The 19,890-nt window shown below is 42.8% G+C and overlaps 1 protein-coding gene across 7 annotated transcripts in view; it reads right to left on the bottom strand.

Moving 5' to 3' along the window:
* The window catches only part of PPP6R3 (protein phosphatase 6 regulatory subunit 3), a 132,381-nt gene that overhangs the window by 60,132 nt on the left and 52,359 nt on the right, over positions 1–19,890 (bottom strand). For all 7 annotated transcript variants that reach the window (XM_089654991.1, XM_089654994.1, XM_089654993.1 and 4 more), the window contains 5 exons: positions 14,575–14,807; positions 12,463–12,649; positions 12,117–12,254; positions 11,594–11,659; positions 5,835–5,947 (listed from right to left, as the gene is read on the bottom strand). In XM_089654991.1, coding sequence (XP_089511117.1) covers positions 5,835–5,947; positions 11,594–11,659; positions 12,117–12,254; positions 12,463–12,649; positions 14,575–14,801 — 731 coding nt within the window. In that variant the 5' untranslated portion in view covers positions 14,802–14,807. The remainder of the gene's footprint in view (positions 1–5,834; positions 5,948–11,593; positions 11,660–12,116; positions 12,255–12,462; positions 12,650–14,574; positions 14,808–19,890) is intronic.

Raw genomic sequence — 19,890 nt, forward strand, 5'->3', positions numbered from 1 at the left:
GAGGATTTGGTAGTCTGTAGGGCTCAGCTGGAGTCCCAGGTCTTTCTCCCACCTAACAACTTAAGTAGGGTTGGACGAGGTCTCAGAAGTGGAGAGAAGATTATAGATATCAGAAATAAGACCCCGTCTATGTGGGTCTCTATCACAGGACCGTTCAAAAAAAAAAAAAAAAGACATTGAACGAGTTGAGCGGGAATGAACAGACAGCGGTGCAAAGAAATGCTGCAACTGAAGGTACCTAAACATTTACACCGCCGGTATAGAGTGCGACTCACGGAGAGAAGGGAAGGTTTTAAAGCCTCTACTGGTTATGACATGGTGAGTACGAAGCAGATTCGCCGAGGACCAGTGTGTGAAGGATTGTGGTGAAGAACAAACCAGGGGGGCGGGTTTCGGAGATATGAGAGTAAGGGGTTATGCAGCGACTGAAGGGAATAACGGGATTTTAGTCTGTCCCAAAGTGAGATATAATGGGATGTTATTGTATTACAGAGCAGATGGCAATTCGATGGGTGAAACCATACAAGATTGGCAACTGAGAGGGGGTCGCAATCAGTTGATTAGAGGAAGACCCATTGGGGGATTTCAGGAGTTGCATGATATTTGGGCAATTATGCTACATACACCGCTTGGTAATCCTCAGATTGGTGTATGGTAGCACGAGGTACATGAGGACGGGTGTAGCCCCATTTATACCTGTAAACTCGTCATTGTAGGATACGGAGAAAATGTGCAGGTACGGGAATAGGTAGCACTCTAAACAAATACAATATTTTGGGAAGAAATTACGTTTTCACAACAGAGTTCCTGCCCGTCCAGGCCAATGGAAAGAGGACCATTTGGTCAAGAGACCAGTAAGGTGGGCCAACATTGGTAAATAGTTGGCTGTATAAAAAGGTGCTATGGGCTAGGGGTTAGTTTAATGCCTAAAAAATGGAATGGAGTATTGGGACCATGAAAAAAGGTAAAACCTGTTGCAGGTGCGCCAAGTCCGTGGGAGGTAGAGAGATATTGAGCGCAGTTGACTTCTGCGGGTTAACATGAAGGCCAGAGATATTGCCAAAATGCTGGAGGAGCCGAAGAAGAGTTGGAGAGTTGGTCAATGGAGAGGTGAGAAAGAGGAAAACATTGTCTGCAAAGAGGCACAGCTTGTGGTGAGATCCTCCTATTTCAAGTCCTCGTATATCCGGATTGGATATTATCAGGAGGGCTAAAGGCTCTATGGCCAGGGCAAAAAGCAGGGGAGAAAACGGCAACCTTGACGGGTTCCACGTTGGATTGAAACTGATGCCGATTTATGCCTCAGGTATCTGACTCTAGCCGATGGTTTATATAAAGAGGAAATCCATGCAAGAAAAAAAAAAAAAAAAAAAAAAAAGAAGATCCAAAGCCCCAGCGACACAGAATAAAGTCAAGATAGGGCCACAAGACCACGTCGAAAGCTTTTTCGAATATTTAAGGAAAAGAAGTGGGGATGTTGCGAGAACGGGCTAAAATAGGAAAGTACAACCGCTCTTCTAACATTGTCGCCCGCCTGCCGAGTGGGTATCAAGCCTACCTGGTCATTGTGGACAAGAGAGCCTATAAACGGGTTAAGACGGGTGAAGAGGTTTTCAAGAGGAGTTTAATATCAATATTGAGGGGGGAAGTGGGTCTGTAATTGGACCATGCAGAATCATCTGAATTTGGCTTCGGTATCATAGTAATATTAGCCGACACTGTCAGGGCTTAAAGAGTGACTGGACAGGATGGCATTGAAGGCATTAGTTAAGACTGGGGATAGAAGGTGAGCAAACTTCTTGTAGTAAGTGGCAGAGAAACCATCTGGACCAGGGCGTTTACAGAGCTTCAGGTCCTTGATAGCATTTAAGGTTTCAGTTGAAGTAATTGGGCACTTGAGAGCTTCCAATTAGTGGTCGGATAATTTTGGTAAAGTAAGGTGGGCTAAGAGCTTCAGCACGGGGTTGGTCAAAGGGATCAGTCGGAGAATACAGTTGAGATAAGTGCTTATGGAAAATTTCTAAGATGCGCACTGGGTTGCTAGTGTAATTGCCTGGTGAGACGCACAATAGGATCGGTTTAGTAGTTCGGTCAAGTCTACGAAGTGAAAGGGCTAAGAATGTGTTTGGTTTGTTCGCTTTGGTATAATATTTATGCCGAGACCCACGGAGGGAAATTTCTGTCTGATCCGTGAGAAAGTGATCCAATTCCAAACGAGATTTCTCCAAAGCTTTTCGGGTACTGGAAGTCGGGGTGTTCTGAAAGGCCTGGTGTGACTGGTTTTATTTAATTTCCAGACAGGAGCGTAGTGGACGTTTCTTTTTATTTAGAAAAGATGCTTTACGAATACAAAACCCTCGGAGAGTGGGTTTATGCGCCTCCCACAGAAGGATAGGAGAAATGTCCGGAGTGGAGTTAAGGGACAAGTATTCTTTAAGAACAATCTCTATATCCAAACTGAGATGGATGGGACAGTAGTTTGTCATTGATGACCCAGGAGGGATCAGTGGCCGAAGGAGCTAGGGCTGCAATGTGATGACTGCACTATGGTCAAACCAAGGTATTAGGAGGATGTCAGAGGCGGCGAACTAGGAAGAGGAGCTGACAGTCGTGCAGATGTGATCGATGCTCGAAAACGATTTGTGGGTATAAAAGTAGAAAGTATCGATATTTCACTGGATTAAGCTCTCTCCACGTGTCAACTAGAGAGTGACTGTGCAGGAGGTGTTTAAAGAAGAGTTTGGGAGCCAACCGAAGAAGCAGTTGTGGCGCTTGTCTAAAGGGGTATAGGGTGCAGTTTGAGTCGCCGTAAAACAAGCAGTGTTCCGCGTTTATGGCAATCTGAATGTCAGTAGGTGGGAAAGGAACGGCAGCGGGCCCTGACTGGGAGCATAGTAATGATGGTGACTTCAGAGTCGAGGAGCAAACCCAACAAGAGGAGATAGCGACTTTCAGGGTCTCTGATCTCAGTATGAAGTGCAAAAGGGGTGGTGTAATGGAAGGCTATGAAGACACCTCTACACTTAGATTTAGCGAAAGCAGTGAAAACTTGTGGATAGTGGGGGCCAAAAAATTTGGAGGTGGAAGTGATGGAAAAGTGTGTCTCCTAAAGGCAGACATGTGCCTTTTGTGAAGCAAATGAACGAAAGGCTTTATTATGTTTCTGTGGGACATTAAGACCCTGTACATTTAGGGTAAGGAGATTCAGAGAACCCATGGGGGGAAGTTAGGTCTGCTAAGGAGTGGGAAGTCCTCATATGAGCATACATGAAGTGGTTCCAAGAGGAGAGGAAGAAAAGGGAGAGCAGGAATAGAGGAACAGGGAAGTCACAAGAGAGAGCAAAAGGGAGACGAGAAACAGCATGTAAAACCAAATTGAAACAAAAAGGGGCCGCTATGGCCCAAACGGTGGGCCCTGAGTTACCCGCACAGCAGAGAAACCCAAGGGCCAAGAGTAGCCCAGGCAGTACAAAAACACGGTGCTGCATGGGTTAGCGGTGGATACGCAGAAACAAGCATAGGGAGAAAGGCAGCCCAAAAATAAACAAAAGTCTGTAGAATCCCGCTGAAACAGTGAGAGCCCAGGCTCCCGGCATGTCAGGGAAGTCCCGGAAGCAGACAGCACACCTTAAGAATGTTACCCATCAGGGACATCAAGGTGGAAAGATAGTGCAGGATCGTGTGTTTAGCCAGATCCAGGGCTCCCGTGCATGTAAACCGGTGCCGCCATAGACACTGTGCAACATGAAAACAAGCTAAAAAAGATAGCATTAGCACTATATTAAGCAAACAATTAGCAACCAAGCCGTTGAAATGAATTATCAAGGAAAACCAGGTCAGGTCAGGTCCAAAAGATACCAGTAGGAGTCAATCCATGGAGTCTGGTGGTGCTGGAGCAGGAGGAGAGGGGCGACTTTGAGGGGAGCATGATGCTGACCAATGACCGGAGCCATCCGGTGAGGCCACATGAGGTTTCAACTGAAGGTTCTCCAGCGTATCAAGGAGGTCTTCCGGAGACTTGCAGACATAATCGTGGGAATAGAAGAAGCGCCCCGCGAATGGGAAGCTCCATCGGTAGGCAATGCAGTGCTGCTTTAGGACCTGAAGATGAGGCTTCACAGCTCTGCGTTTAGCAATCGGCGTCAGGCACAAATCTTGAAAAAGCGGATAGGGATAACCCTGAAACATCAAGGAGCCTGCTGACCGAGCTGCTTGTAGGAGCTGTTCCATTGTGCGGAAATAGTGAAATTTAGCGATATATCGTGGCGGGCCATCTGGGCGACGTGGGGCTAGCGTTCTATAAGAAAAAAACTCTATCCATCTCAAGGAGTTCTATGGGGATCACTGAGGCCAATTCTTGAAAAAGGGCCACTACTGTGGATAGAACATCCGTGATGTATTCTGGTAGGTCGCGGATGCGTAAATTCGAGAGGCGGGCCCCTCTTTTCAAAGTCCTCCAAAAGGGGCTGCAGAGTCATGTTTTCATCGCTGAGGAGTTCAAAGGTCTTCAGAATGGGCTTGGGAGTGTAGTGTCAAGGTCGTCGACCTGGTGTTCAAGGTCAGAGGTGCACTGCCCCAATTTGCGGATTTCCTTAGACAGCTTGTCAGTAATGTGGTCCGAGTTCTGTTTCAGGGCTTTGTGTAGCATCTGCTCAAATTGTTTGAGGTGGTCAGGAGAAGAAAGGTCAGTGGTAGGGGTGTGTTGGGGGGTCCCCAGGTCAGAGACAGACTCACCATCAGACATGCAGCGGGATCTGGGATGAGCATCCTGCAGTGCTGCATATGGCTGTACCTGTGTGAGGGATGCAGGGGCGGTGGCCATCTTGGAAGAGGCATGAGCCAGGGCCTCTTTGATCGGCTTCACAGGTGGCTGATGTGTTTGCTTTGCTGCTCCCTGGATCATTCTGACAGGTACCAGGGGGGTTGGCATGGCGACCAGCCGAGTTGCAGGACCGTATTGAGCCGGGAGTGAAGTCTGGGAGGCTCGATTCCCCACTATGTGCCGGAGCCTCAGACGGACATGGCCGTCCCGTCGGCTCTGCGCATGCGCACGAAATCAGAACCAATTTTAAACATTCCGCATCTGTGCCATAGCTAGTATTTACTACTGAATACAAAGATGACGGAATGTATACCTTCATCAATACCAACCCACAATGCTAAAATGGTTGACAGGACAGCAGATATGACCATGTAATTGCAGAACTGGACTTCTGTATCTCTAGTGACACTCATAGGAAGGGAAGTAGCGAATACATGTAAATCAAACCAAAGAGGATGAACCCCAAACAATCATAATTAGAGAGCAGATAATTCAGAAACAATGATTTTGCCTAAACCCACAAGTCATTAAATGTAGATACCAGAGCAAAGACAAGGCTCAACAGACAGCACGCATTAAAAATGAACACAACCAAAATTAGGTTATGGCAAGGAATCAAAAATCTTTTTAAAATCAGTCAACACAATCATAACGTCCTGCTTCCCATTTCAAGAGGCAGCCCAGGAGATTGAATTGCAGTAGAGGCTCTGAAATCTTGTGAAATGCAACTCAGTCAGCAGTAATAACAGAGGTGCCCGGCACATGGGGGTAGCAAGGTAAATGCATGGATCTCATTGGAAGTTTCTTCCTCCAAAAGGCTTTTTGAACTATGGTCACACTAAAGTGGAATAACTGCAACTGTACTGCAGGACAACTTGAGACATACATTTATGCATCAAAAATAGCTATAGCTTCAATCAGCACTGATCATTCTTCATTTGGACATGCTTCCAACAAATACAAAGCACAACGTTCTTTATAAATTACAATAAACAGAGCTAAAAAGGCATACTTTTCTAACGTGGCCAGCAGAGGGTCTGGTTCCGGGCTGTTCTGCACTTGTAACAACTGATCCCTGCTCAGACGAATAATTTCACAAAGGGACTGTGATGCATTAGAATGTCTCTGTGAATAGAGAAAAGAGCAGTTAGACATATTCTCTTATATCTTCAAAACAAATACAAGATAACACAGTCTTTAAAAAGCGCTCTGGAAATAGATGGGGGCATAATTAAGAGACATGGGGCAGGAGGCAGCAGCCTACACTATACTAAAGCCTTTACAGCATCCAGCTTCCAATTACAGCCATTCTGAAATCTGAAAAATGCCCTTTTCAATAGTGATTTCCGCTGTATAAAAAAAAAAAAAAAAAATCTGTGGACATGAGAGAAAAATGTGTGCATAATATAACATACTTTTAACGCCAACTTAAGTGTGCTCTCTGAGGCAATGAATGCTGCACAATCTCATCCTAAAGATGGGTACACTTTTTTTTCTTGTTCAACCAGTGAGTGGAATAAAACCTGTCCAATCCTTGCATCAACACAAGTGATGTTGATGCAGAGATCTCTCCAGCTGTGTCTTTGTATTCCAAAAATCCCTTGATTCAGGTGGTAGTGATCAAGGTAGTCCCCTGCCCAGTTGTCCACTCCCAAGATATGGACCAAAGAAATCATTGGACAGGAAGTTTCCATCAAATGTTATCTGGTTTGCTTCCTTCGTGGTTGATGTAAGCCACCATTGTCTGACCACACCCTTACTGGGCGTTTTCGTAGACAGAAGGGCAAAGGTTGCAGAGCCATTTGAACTGCTATGAGCTCCAGAATGTTGAAGGGGAGGAGCTTGGCTTCCACATGTGACCATGTTCCCTAGATCCTGAGGGACTGGAACACTCCTCCCCACTCTCAACATACATACACAGTGGATATAAAAAGTCTACACACCCCTATTAAAATGTAAAGTTTCCGTGATTTAAAAAAAAAAACAAAAAAACAAAAAACAAAAACACAAAAAAAATTTCAGAACTTTTTCCACCTTACTGTGACCTATAAACTGTGCAACTCAGTTGAACAACAAACAAATCTTTTTGCTGGAGGGAAGTACAAATAAAAAACTAAAATATAGTTGCATAAGTGTGCACACCCTTAAACTAATCCTTTGTTGAAGCCCCCTTTGATTTGATCCCAGCACTTAGTCTTTTTGGGTATGAGTCAATCAGCATGGCACATCTTGACTGACAATATTTGTCAACTCTTCCTTGCAAAAAAACACTCCAAATCTAACAGATTGCGAGGTCATCTCCTGTGCACAGCCCTCTTCAGATCACCCCACAGATTTTCCATGGGATTCAGGTCTGGGCCATTCCAAAACTTTAATCTTCTTCTGATGAAGCCATTCCTCTGTTGATTTGGATGTATGCTTTTGGTCGTTTTGCTGAAATATGAAGTTCCTCTACATGTTCAGCTTACTAGCAGAAGCCTGAAGGTTTTGTGCCAATATTGACTGGTATTTGGACCTGTTCATAATTCCTCTACCTTGACTAAGGCTGCAGATCCAGCTGAAGAAAAACAGCCCCAAAGCATGATGCTGCCACCACCATGCTTCACTGTGGGTATGGTGTTCTTTTGGCGATGTGCAGTGTTGTTTTTGCGCCAAACATATCTTTTGGAATTATGGCCAAAAAGTTCAACCTTGTTTTCATCAGACCATAACACATTTTCCCACATGCTTTTGGGAGATGTGTTTTTGCAAAATTTAGCTGGGCTTGGATGTTTTTTTTTTCCTAAGAAAAGGCTTCCATCTTGCCGCTCTACCCCATAGCCCAGACATATGAAGAATGCGGGAGATTGTTGTCACATGGACCACACAGCCAGTACTTGCCAGATATTTCTGCATCTCCTTTAATATTGCTGTAGGCCTCTTGGCAGCCCCCCAGACCAGTTTTCTGCTCGTCTTTTCAATTTTGGAGGGATGTCCAGTTCTTGGTAATGTCACTGTTTTGCCATATTTTCTCCACTTGATAACTGTCTTTACTGTGTTCCATGGTATATCTAATGCTTTGGAAAATCTTTTGTACCCTTCTCCTGACTGATACCTTTTAACAATGAGATCCCTGATGCTTTGAAAGCTCTCTGCAGACCTTTTTGCTGTAGGATGCGACTAACAAAACGTCAAGAAAGACCTACTAGAACAGCTGAACTTTATTTGGGGTTAATCAGAGGCACTTTAAATGATGGCAGGTGTGTACTGACTCCTATTTAATAGGATTTTGAATGTGATTGCTTAATTCTGAACACAGCAAAATCCCCAGTTATAAAAGGGTGGTGTGCACACTTAAACAACCACATTATTTTAGTTTTTTATGTTTACTCCCCCCCAAAAAAGATCCCTCTGGTGGTGGCGGAGCAAAGTAAATCTGGCCAGGGGACTGGAGTGGAACCAGCCGGCTCTGCTCATTGTTCCAACCGATGCCAGCAGTTATGGTTGGGGAGCCCATCTAGGAGACATGGCAGCCCAGGGGTTGTGGTCCCGGAAGGAGTCTCAGAGATCATCGAATCAGAGGGAACTGATGGCAGTCCAAAGGGCGTTGGATGCCTTTGGAACAAAGCTATTGGGCAGTCACCTACAGATCCAGTCGGACAATACAGCTGCAGCGGCTTAGATCAACAAACAGGGAGGTACACGGAGCACCTCTCTGTATAAAGGATTGCAGGCAGCATTCTATCCTGGGCCGAGCGAATTCTGCTTTCGGTTTCTGTCATTCATTTAAAAAGGGTCACAAAACTTCCTAGCGGACTTCTTAAGACGGCAGCCAATCAGTCACGATGATTGCTCTCTCAACCAGGAGGTGTTTCTAGATATAATTCTCAAGTGGGGCATACCGGAGGACGATCTTTTTGCTTTTCAGGAAAACAGGAAGGTCATTCAGTTTTTCACCCTGAATCCATGAGAGCAGGCCTTCGGGGTAGACGCCCTGATGAGTTTGTGGGATTTCAACCTATTTTACGCATTCCCTCCAGTGAGACTGGTCCCAGCGGCCTTGCAGAAGTTCATGAGGAAAAAAAAGACGGATCTTATTCTGATAGCACCCTTTTGGCCAAAGACCCTGGTTTTCTCTTCTGAACAGTCTTATCTCGGCTCCCCCATTTCCCCTCCCAGAGAGGGAGGATCGGTTTTCTCAAGGTCCTGTTCTACATCCTCGGATCAGAACCTTGAAGTTGACGGCATGGTTTCTGAAGAGCAGCTCATGAAAGCTCGAGGGTTTTCAGACATCGTGATAAAAACTTTGGTAAACTGCCGCAAGGCGGTAACCAGAGCCATTTATGCGAACGTCTGGAAGAAGTTCAATTCTTGGTTGTTAAGCAAGCAGCGGGGCCCCCCAGATATTCCGGCAGTTTTGGACTTCTTTCAGGAAGGGGCAGATTGGGGACTCTCGATCAGCACCTTAAAAGTGCAGGCTTCGGCCCTCAGTATTTTTCTTCAGCCCCCCCCCCCCCCTGCAGCAAGATCCCTTTGTAGTGGATTTTTTCAGGTCTCTTTCAAAGTACAGACCGGTTAGGTCAGGTCTTGTCCAGTTTGGGATCTATCCCTAGTCCTGAAGGCTTTGGTCCTCAGACCCTTTGAACCTCTGGAAAAATCTTCTATGAAATGTTTGACTTTAAAAAAAGTTTTTTTGGTGGCAATCACGTCAGCCCGTAGGGCAAGTGAGTTGCAAGCACTCTCCATTAGGGAACCCTACCTGACTGTTTTAGAGGACATGGTCGTGCTCAAAACAGATCCAGGTTTTCTCCCTAAGGTGTCCTCTTTTCATAGGTTCCAGGATATAGTCCTACCGACCTTTTGTTCTTCTCCTGATGGTAAGGTAGAAGAAAGATTACATTTGCTGGACATAAAGAAGAGTCTTATATTTATCTCAATAGGTCCCGGGAATTTAGAAATTTGGATTCCCTGTTTGTATTATTTGCAGGTGCAAGAAAAGGTTCCAGGGCATCCAAGTCCAGTATGTAAAAAACAAACTAAAAAAAACAAAAAAAAAAAAATTTTTTTATTAAAAATTATAATTTTTTGGTTATAAACTAATTTGGGTTATTTTTTTTTTACTAAAAAGATAACTGAATAAATTTTGGCCAAGATTTATAAAGAAATATTTAGTTGCAAAATTGTATAAGAAAAACACTCAGAATTTTGGGACTTTCATTTATATAGCACAAAAAAAAAATTAAAATTCCAGTGGTGAACAAATACCACCAAAATAAAGCTTTATCTGTCTAAAAAAAAAAAAAAAATGCAAAAAATTATTATGGGTACAGTATTGCATGACCGCGCAATTGCCATTCAAAGCGCTGAAACCTGAAAATTGGCCTGGACAAGAAGGGGGTAAAAGTGTCTGGACTTGAAGTGGTTAATGTTGATAAATGTAAAGTTATGCATTTGGGAGCTAAGAATATGCATGCATCATACATACTAGGGGGGTACAACTGGGGAAATCAATTGTGGAGAAGGATCAGGGAGCTCTGGTAGGTCAATCTTAAAAATGGCATGCAATGCCAAGCTGCGGTTTCTAAAGCGAGCAAAATCCTCTCTTGTAATGAAAGAGGTATAGGCTCCAGAGAGAGATATCATATTACCCCTGTACAAATCATTAGTAAGACCTCATCTGGAATATGCAGTTCAGTTTTGGGCACCAATTCACAAAAAGATTATTAGGGAACTGGAGAAAGTACAGAGAAGGGCAACCAAACTGATAAGAGGCATGGAGGAGATCAGCTATGAGGAAAGATTAGAGTAACTAAATTTATTCTCTCTTGAGATTTGGGGGGGGGGGGGGGGGGGGGGGTCGGGGGGGAGATATGATCAACATGTATAAATACATCAGTAGTTCATATAGTGAACTCTGTGTAGAGTTATTTACCCTAAGGTCATCACAGAGGACAGGGGGCACTGTTTACATTTGGAGGAAAATAGATTTAATCTCCAAATACGGAAAGGTTTCTTCACAGTAAGAGCCTTCATCTGGGGGGGGGGGGGGGGGGGGGGCGGGGGCGTTTATCGGCATGTACTGATACTTGTGCTAAAGTATGCCAAGTACTCACAGATACAGATCCCTCTGCGGTATGAACTGAGCCCATACTAAATGAATGGGCTCAAATCACACTGCAAAGAAGCATGTGATTTGAAAAGGAATGCAGTGCGATTCCTGTCCAAATCTTATGTAGTTTCCCTGTGAGTGCAGTGCAATTTGAGCCATTAATTTTGTATGGGCTTAAATCGCACCACAAAAAGGTACTGGCAATTGGTATCTGCAAGTACTTGAGCACAAGTAACAGTACTCGTAGATATATAAAAAAAAAAAAAAAAGTATCAGTGCAACCCTGGTTACTTATAACTCATTGACACTTTTTACCCCAAGATTCGTCACCCCCCCCCCCCAGACGACACCTGCATCACCCCATAAAACACACAGGGAGGCACATGGGGAGCTCCTCTTGCATAAACATTTTGCTAGGTAAGTTTTGGTCAGCTCCACATAAGAATCCTTCCATATGCTCCTGTTAGTCATGCACAGCCTATATATTTTATTTCCTTTAACAGAAAAAGGTTGCAGCTTTTGTAAAAACTGCATGGGGATTACATGACCGGTTTTAATGCAAATATACCAATTTCTTCAAGAGGTTGGTTTACAAAGAAAAAATTTAGCAGTCAAGATCCTGGCAAAATAAAGCCATCTATAGGTACTTGTAGTACACACTGTGGGATTAATGCCATACTTACATCTTCATCCTGAGATGGGTGCACTAACTCTACAAGCCTCTGGATAATCTTCTCTTCATTTAGCCACTATAAGGGAGAGACAAATGGAAAAAATGTAGATCTTGCTGACCTAAAGACCACAAGTGAATAAGTCAGAGAATAAGATTTCATTCTAAGGCCTGCAAGAACTCCTCAGCAATTACGAAAAAGGTGCCAAAATATGTTTGCACAAGTATGGCTTTGTCCATCTTTGAGCTTGAGTAGAACAAAACAAGGACAATAAGATTTTAGGGGCACACCGTAAAATCGCAGAGCTTCACTCATAATACATTATTGTAAATCGTATAGAAATGCGATATTACAAATACACTACTCTAAATGTAACTACAAAATATGCAAGTTGCAATCAAGTAATATATTCTTATCAGTAACTTTACATTTGTAGTTGAAAACAGGTTGAGTATATTCGAGGTAAGGAACCTTTACGTTTGTGCACATACGCGTTAACATTAGCTAAAGGACAGAATAGTTACCCAAAACTTACATTCAGGACATCTTGCCTTAGCTGTGGTGGCTCAATACATGTGAGAAGTCTTAGCAGCAAATCCATAATTGCAGAGGTACCTATATGTTTTATTATCAAGTCGACAAAGTCATCTTTTTTCTTTAAAAACGCTACAATCTGCAAAGGGAGGCAAAAGGTTCAGATGTGAAATCATATGTAAGAGAAACCAAAACATTGTAAAAGAATGTTTTAAAAAAAAAAAAAAATCAAAGCTGACCAAAACCATTATTTTTCCATTAAATGGACAACTACCATTTTTTCTTGGCAAGTGGAAAGAATGCCAAAAATGCAAAATCGTGAAAAGTGGATGAGAAGTCACACATACCTGTTCTGGCTTCCTGCTGATTAAAATGCTTAACACTTTGCTGAAGAAACTAGCGAGCAGTGGATTCAATGGGGAGTCATTCAAAAGGAAGCTATAGAGCCTCTTGAGTAAAGATTCATCCTCTCCTAGTCTGTCGTTTATCTGAGATACATCTGAGGTTAATAACTCACAAGACAAATTGGGGTATCTAGAAGAAAACAGAGCAAAAGCAAAACATGCTGACTTAAAGCACAGGAATTAATAGCAAAATAACCATCTATGAATGTACAAATTTAGTTTAGAATGTGCAAAAGAGCAATACGAGGTCCTACAGAATAGATTTCATTTTACTAGTTATGCAGTTTGCACTCTGTCAAGCTTTGCACAGTAGTATGTTTGGTGCTCAAATCAAAGAACTCCAACTTTGTGGGGGGTTTTTCCCCCAAACTATTTTACTACAAGTTAGTATGGCTGGTATGAGCATTACCAAGAATCTTCAGGACAGCCACTTCATAGATTAGCTCCACTATCAGTGGGAAACAAACCAGAACGCAATTGAAAAGCCCAATCCACCCCTTACATTATTATAAAAGAAAGGAACCATCACCAATGTGCACGAGGGGGAACTGCACAACCATCACCTTAGGATAGGAACCTCTGGGTGGAAACAGGCACTGTCCTGGAAGATTCTCTGAAATACCATGAAAACTAAAAGCTGGTTATACAAGGGCTAAATATTTACCAGTTAAAACAGAAACTGGTCGACATTCGGCTCATGTGTACAGCAGCCTGTCAGAAGCCGGTCTAATGACCAGCTTTTAATCGAACAGGCATGTTGGAAAACCAGCATCTGTTCAGTGCTTGCAGCCAATGGTTGTGAGCGCTGATCAGTGTGTTTTAGCAGGAGGGCAGTCCCCCTGTTACAACACAATAGTTCAGGGGGAGACAGCCACACTAACATTGCTTAGTTAGTATGGCGACCTCAGTTTTTTCTTATTCAGTCCCCTGTGCTGAACAAAACAAAAAAAAAAAAAACCACAAACACTCAGTGTGTAGGTGCAGTGCTGTCTGGGGAAAGTAGAACAAAGCTCATCAGCTCTGCTTTAGGCTGTGAACTGAAAATTAGGAACACATTGGATTTCTGGCAAAACAGGTACTCTTGTGTACTTGCGGCATTTTAAGATTAAAACATGGAGAAATGTGCAGGTATTGTAGAGCGGTGCTGAATTTCTTTTGCTCTTGCATGCACCAAATCTCCCCCACAAGCCGTGTGTATCAGTAGACTAGGCAAGTAATGTGATGAAGGTTCCCATGCTTCTAAGTATTTGCTCAGGAAATTTGTTGCACTGTCTTCTCTTCTTTAGAATAGATTGCTGTATAAAGTCTTTTTAACCGAGACCTTTCCCTTCAAAATATGCTATGAAAGTTTTCTTCGTTGACTGCCTGTTGACAGCAGCGCTGGTTGCATAGGGTAGCCGTGTCACAAGTCAACCAGATAAGCCAGAGGAATAAAACAGGGATGCTTACAGAGCTTCAAAACCTGTCTGGAAACCTTGGCATGCAATGGTTATGGCCTAACCAGAAAGGTACAGCAGGAACATTTATTTTGCCTGAAAACAACAGGTTAAGGGAGGCAGAATCTGGAGCAGCTGTGCATAGTAACCAATCAGCTTCTAAAGCTGGCCATAGATTGTTTGAATCTTGGCCGGTTTAGCAGGGACTTACAAAGATTCAATCCATGTATGGGCAGGTCAACTATACCAAAAGTAGATCCATCGATCGACTTGGGTACAACCAACATGTTTGACTTCTAACACGCAATTATTGCCAGTGGCTATAGCCACTAGCAATCATTGTGTTCTCCCAGCAGGGACGGCTCCCCACCAGAAGAACACAATAGCTCAGCAGGGAGGATTCCCCCATGTTGAAGGAAAGGGAAATAAATAAATATTGCATAATCTATGGCCTGCCTAACTTCAACTTGCTCACTTAAGTTTTAAAAGTTAAAAATGGAAGCTAACTGGTTGCCATACAGCTACTGCAGATTGTCTGCTCCAATCTTGGGAAATTCCTCTCAATGTGTATCAGAATACGCCTTTAAAACACAGCAAACATAACAAATGCATATCTTACTTGTAACGAATTTTCTCATCCATGTCTTGGGGAGGCTCCTCTGTAATATAGGTCACCAAGTCTTCCAAGCACTCAGATTTTAACAAAAACTCCACAAGTTTACGATTCTGCGCCTTGCATTCTTGCAATATATCTTCCTCATCCATCAACTCCTTTAGTGTCACTTCATCTCTCTCTAAGAGGGTGTCTATGTGAGATGAAGAATGCAGGTCGAACTTCCAAAACATACTTGGCTGATGAGAAAAAGTCACATTTCAACATCTGACAGACACTGTACACCATCTATGCAATTGCCTAAACGAACATCGTGGAGATCTGATGCCTCACTGCACTCTTTAGCATGAGGGGAAGAAACAGTTTAACCTTCCAAGGTATGGCAAACAGGTGAAAGTGTTAAAATCTGGAAAGACATCTGACAACTACTTTGACAGAGTTGGCATACTTTATGTTCCAAGCCTTCTAGATCAGAAATGAAAGATGTTCCAACATCAGAGGGCTTCCCTACTGGAGTGTAAATGTAGTTTTAAATAATGTGCAACCTGCAAAGTGCTTTATTAGTTGCTCATTTATAAACCAGTTGGGAAGTATTCATGACTTGATTCTAGGGCAGCCAGCGTAATACTAGCTGCCATGATTTCTTCATACAGTTGCAAAAGACAACAGGCACCCACCAACCGATTGCTACATCATAAATGATAAAGTAAATGAGACAAAAAAAAAAAAAAAAGATAAGTGGCACAGCCTTTGAGCTTGCACTTTTATAGACAAGCCAACAATAGCAGATCTATCATTTCTAGAAAACAGACACATACATTCCTCTGATATAGGCCAGTGGTGTTATTTGCATGCAGAAAACCGGGTATTTGCTATAAAAATATTTAATAATATACATGGTTAAATCATAATAATATACACTGATCAGCCATCTTTAAGACAACTTACAGTTAAAGTGAATACCACTGATTACCTTGCTGCAATGGCATCTAAAAGTGGGTGGGATGTATTAGGAAGCAAGTGAACATGTCATCCCTGAAGTTGATGTGTTAAAAGAACAAGGGCCAAATTGTAATGGCTAGATGACTGGGTCGGGTCAGGGCAATTCCAAAACTGCAGCTCTCAAGGGATGTTCCTGGTCTGCAGTGGTCAGGACCTATCAAAAGTGGTCCAAGAAATGAAAACTAGTAACAGGGTCATGTGCGGCCAAGGCTCACTAATGCAGTGGGGGAGCGAAGGTTGCCTCATGTAGTCCGGCCAGCAGACAAGCTACTGTAGATCAAATTGCTGAAAAAGTTAATTCTGGTTGTGAAAGGTGTCAGAACACACATTGCAGTTTGTTGCATGGGGTTGTGTAGACAGACTGGTCAGGGTGCCCATACCGACCTGTATTCAAAGACAAAAGCAACTACAATGTGCATGTGAGCATCAGAACTAGACCATAAAGGAAATGGAAAAAGGTAGCCTGGTCTGACAATCACATTTTCTTTTAAATCATGTGGATGGCCAGGTGCGTGTGTGCTGCTTACCTGGGGAAGAGATGGTACCAGGATGCACTATGGGAAGAATACAATGTGACAGAGGCAATGTGATGCTTTAAGGGATAAGTTCACATTTCTTAACATGTTCTACCATATTCAGGATGTGACATGTAACATGTTACAAATGTACTGGCCCCTGCACCACAGTGCTCCCAGTTGTGACACCTAGCATGGGATATTCTGCCCACTACCTGTCACAATTTAACAAAAAAAAAAAAAAAAAACGCCCGCAGCCAAGCAGGACTCCGCCCACGGGGCCACATCATTCACGGTGTTCGGTGAATGAATGAACTACAAGTCCCGACAGCCTTTGCGGCTGTAGGCGTGTATATCTCAATGAACTACCACGCCATGGTAGTACGATTCTTCCTGTCAGTATATCTGCTTGCTCGTACAGGAACGCAGATATACTGACAAGTCTGCAGGAGACCTGTATGGCACCAGCAATCTGTTGATTACTGGTGTAATGCTTTACAGGCTCCAGAAAAAAAATTAAAAAAAAAATGTGCATTTATTATTTTTTGTAAAAAGATGAACTTATCCTTTAAGGGCAGTGTTCTGCTGGGAAACCTTGGGTCCTGCCACTTGTGATATTATTTTGGAGTCCATGTCTCAACAGTTCAGGGCTGTTTTGGTGGCAAAAGGGGGGGGGGGGGTCTACAAATTAGATTGGTGGTCATATTATAGCTGATCAATTTAGGTTTCAAATGCAGATCAAAAAGTTGGAAAGGAGATGGTTTGTAAAATATCAGTAACACATACAATATCTACTCCTGATCATTACCATGAAGTAAATAAAGGTTTTGTTTGATGTGTAAATACAAGACAGCATTTGCCTATTTATACAGCACAGGATGAACGCATGCAATTTGAGCAAGTAATACAACAAAGCTGGTGTCTGATATGCTGCAACCTAGTAAATTCTTTAAGTAAAGTGTTATCTAAACTCTAGCTTTTGGTAGCAAAGCTTTTGCTACCATTTAAAATTAGCTTTAAGAGACCCTGGGACCATTGTTTAAAATCAGAAACCAAAGTTGTGGTTACTCAAGCCTCCATATAACTAATGGACACAGTAATGTCATAGGGGGCCAGAGAAAGAAATCAATAGTGGGTGACACACCTGAAGAGGCTTCAGCTAGCGGTTAACTCCTAAAGACAGCAGGTATCAGGAGTAAAGACCATGTAAAGGGTTATATATTGACCCTACTGGTTTTAAAATGAAAACCAGTGACAGTATTTAAACAGATATGTACACAATTGTGTTGTGCGGTTTCTTTAAAGCAGTAGTAAACTCAGCTTGGACACTTGTACCTACAGGAAAGCCTATAATAAAGCTTACCTATAGGTACAAAAAAAAAATATCCAAAAACGTGCAGTTTGGGAAATATTCAGTGTTTCTGCAGCTGATGTCACCAGCGCATTCGCACTAAAAGAATGGCATACACATTCTGTTCCTGCAGCTCTGTGCTGCGGCCGTGACTCCCGCACACGTGCGTCATGTCATCATGACTTGGTCATTCAAGCGACCAGAGCCCACAAACCCAGAAGACCGGGTGTAGATGGAATCCCTGTCAGTGGTGACAGCACACTGCTGGAGAGCTTTGTTTTAAGGAAAGTCTTTCATAATGTGCTAGTATACAATGCATACTAGCACATTGTAATACTGCCCGGCAGGAAGATGATTTTTATTTTCGGTTTTAGTAAAGCTTACTACAGCTTTAAATTCCATCAAAGTCCAAAATATACACATTCCCTCAAAACATAGCCAAAATTGACAGACAAGCCGTCGCTGCACTAGTCTCCATTATACATCACAGCAGCAACCAGGGAGAAGCTGAGGACTATTGACTGATGTGCCTTATATACCTCTTCATTGTGTAAGTGCATTGGATTCAGTCTTTAACTACTGCCCGCCCAGCCTATAGTCAAATGACGGCCGGGCGAACCTCTCGTCCCTCCGGGAGGGTGTCATATGTCCTTCCTGGATCGTTCATTGCGTTTGCCCGCAGGGCCACACTGTGGCGAGATCTGTCACCGGCCGTGTACCTCGGACACTGCTGATGACAGATCTGTGTACCAGCCCCGTTGCCAGTATCATGTGACCAATCACATGACAGTTGTATACAATGGTTGTCTTCCTTTTATGCCATCCATTGTATACAAGTGTACCTAGCTGTGATTGGCCACAGTGATCACATGTACAGGTTAGGCCAGTCACAGCCCATCTGTGTCATGTGATTAGTCATGGCCAATCACAGCTAACCACAACAAAAAAACCTGAATAAATAGATTTCATTCAGTTAAATGCTTGGTTATAACAAAGGAATTCTTTGCTATAAGCAATAATAATAAAAAAAAAAAAATACTGATCGGTTCCCAAAGTAGTACAATGTTACTATGGTAACATTAAATACTTCGGTCATAGTGTAATATGAAGAAAAAAAAAATAAATTGAAAATTATCAACTTTTTTTCATACTGTCATCAGTGTCCCTGATCACTGCCACACCAGTTACATGACGACGCTGTACTGCACTGGTGACAGTATGTAAAAAAAAAAAAAAGGTAATTTTTTTTTTTTTTACGAAAAATGACAAAAAAATGACAACTTCAAAAAGCTCGCCATACCTCTTATGAAATACGTCGGACTGTCTACTTTGCAAAAAGGGGTCATTTGGGGGATAGCTGTATTGTTCTGACATTTTTAGGCCTCAAGAAACTACTGTAGATTGGCGGTCAGTACTTCAGGATTGATCAATTTTCAGATATATCCCATAGTTTATGAACTTTCCTACAGACTCAAATACTGATTTGGGATATTTACACCAAAGAAAAGTAGCAGAATACATCTTAGCCTAAATTTATGAAGAACATTTACTTGCAAACTTTTTTTTAACAGAAAAGGCGGATGAAGAAGTGCGTGCGCACGAAACGTGTTTGAAGGAGCCAAGACACTGACGTCATGCCGCCGGAGCCACAGCGGCCATTTTCCCTTCTGGATAGTTAGTCCATGTTACACTACTTGATGTTAATTGCTTTTAGAATCTAATGGAGTTTGCAAACTCATTTTATTAATAAATATTTGAATTACCTACTACACTATGGGCATTCCTTATGGTCTCCTGTGCGGAGCTATTCATTTGTAGAGCCCAGCTGATCCAGCCATCTGCAGTATCCAGAGAAGGGAGTACCTGAAAGGAGGCATCCACACCCATCCATCCCTTAAAAGGACCTCTGGCCATCTGGATCCTTTACTTCCTGTGAGCTCCTGACAACACCACATTACCTAGAGTGAGGATTATCCTTGTCCAGGATCATATCCAATTCCTAAAGGGGATCTCGAATGATTCATTTAATGCGTATATACCTTACGCATCTGGTGAGTGCGTAATTTTACCACACTACTTGGAGCACCAATACTGGATTCTATCATCATTCCGCACTTAGATCTGCGCAGACTGTCACTTTTGGTTCTAATTTATTTTTTTAGACTTGTTGTGCGTTGGCAGACCATTCAAAATTATCAGACAGCATAAACACAAAGTCCATTAACACAATACATGTTGCAATGCACAGGAAAGGTAACATGTGAATGAGCCCTTCATTTCTATCTAGTTTATCAAGAAAACTATTTGGGCTTCAATGCGCTTAACATCGCATACATCTCAGCAATTCTGGTAGCAAGCCGTCAGTGTGCGAGTTCTGAGGCCTGCAACACAAACGATCGTCAATATGAGAGGGACTTACTCTTCCTGATGTCAAAGAACTGTGCATTAATTAGT

This window comes from Staurois parvus, unplaced genomic scaffold, assembly GCF_062004578.1.
Source record: "Staurois parvus isolate SC_StPar_1 unplaced genomic scaffold, SC_StPar_1.0 ptg000818l, whole genome shotgun sequence".
Lineage (NCBI taxonomy): Eukaryota > Metazoa > Chordata > Amphibia > Anura > Ranidae > Staurois > Staurois parvus.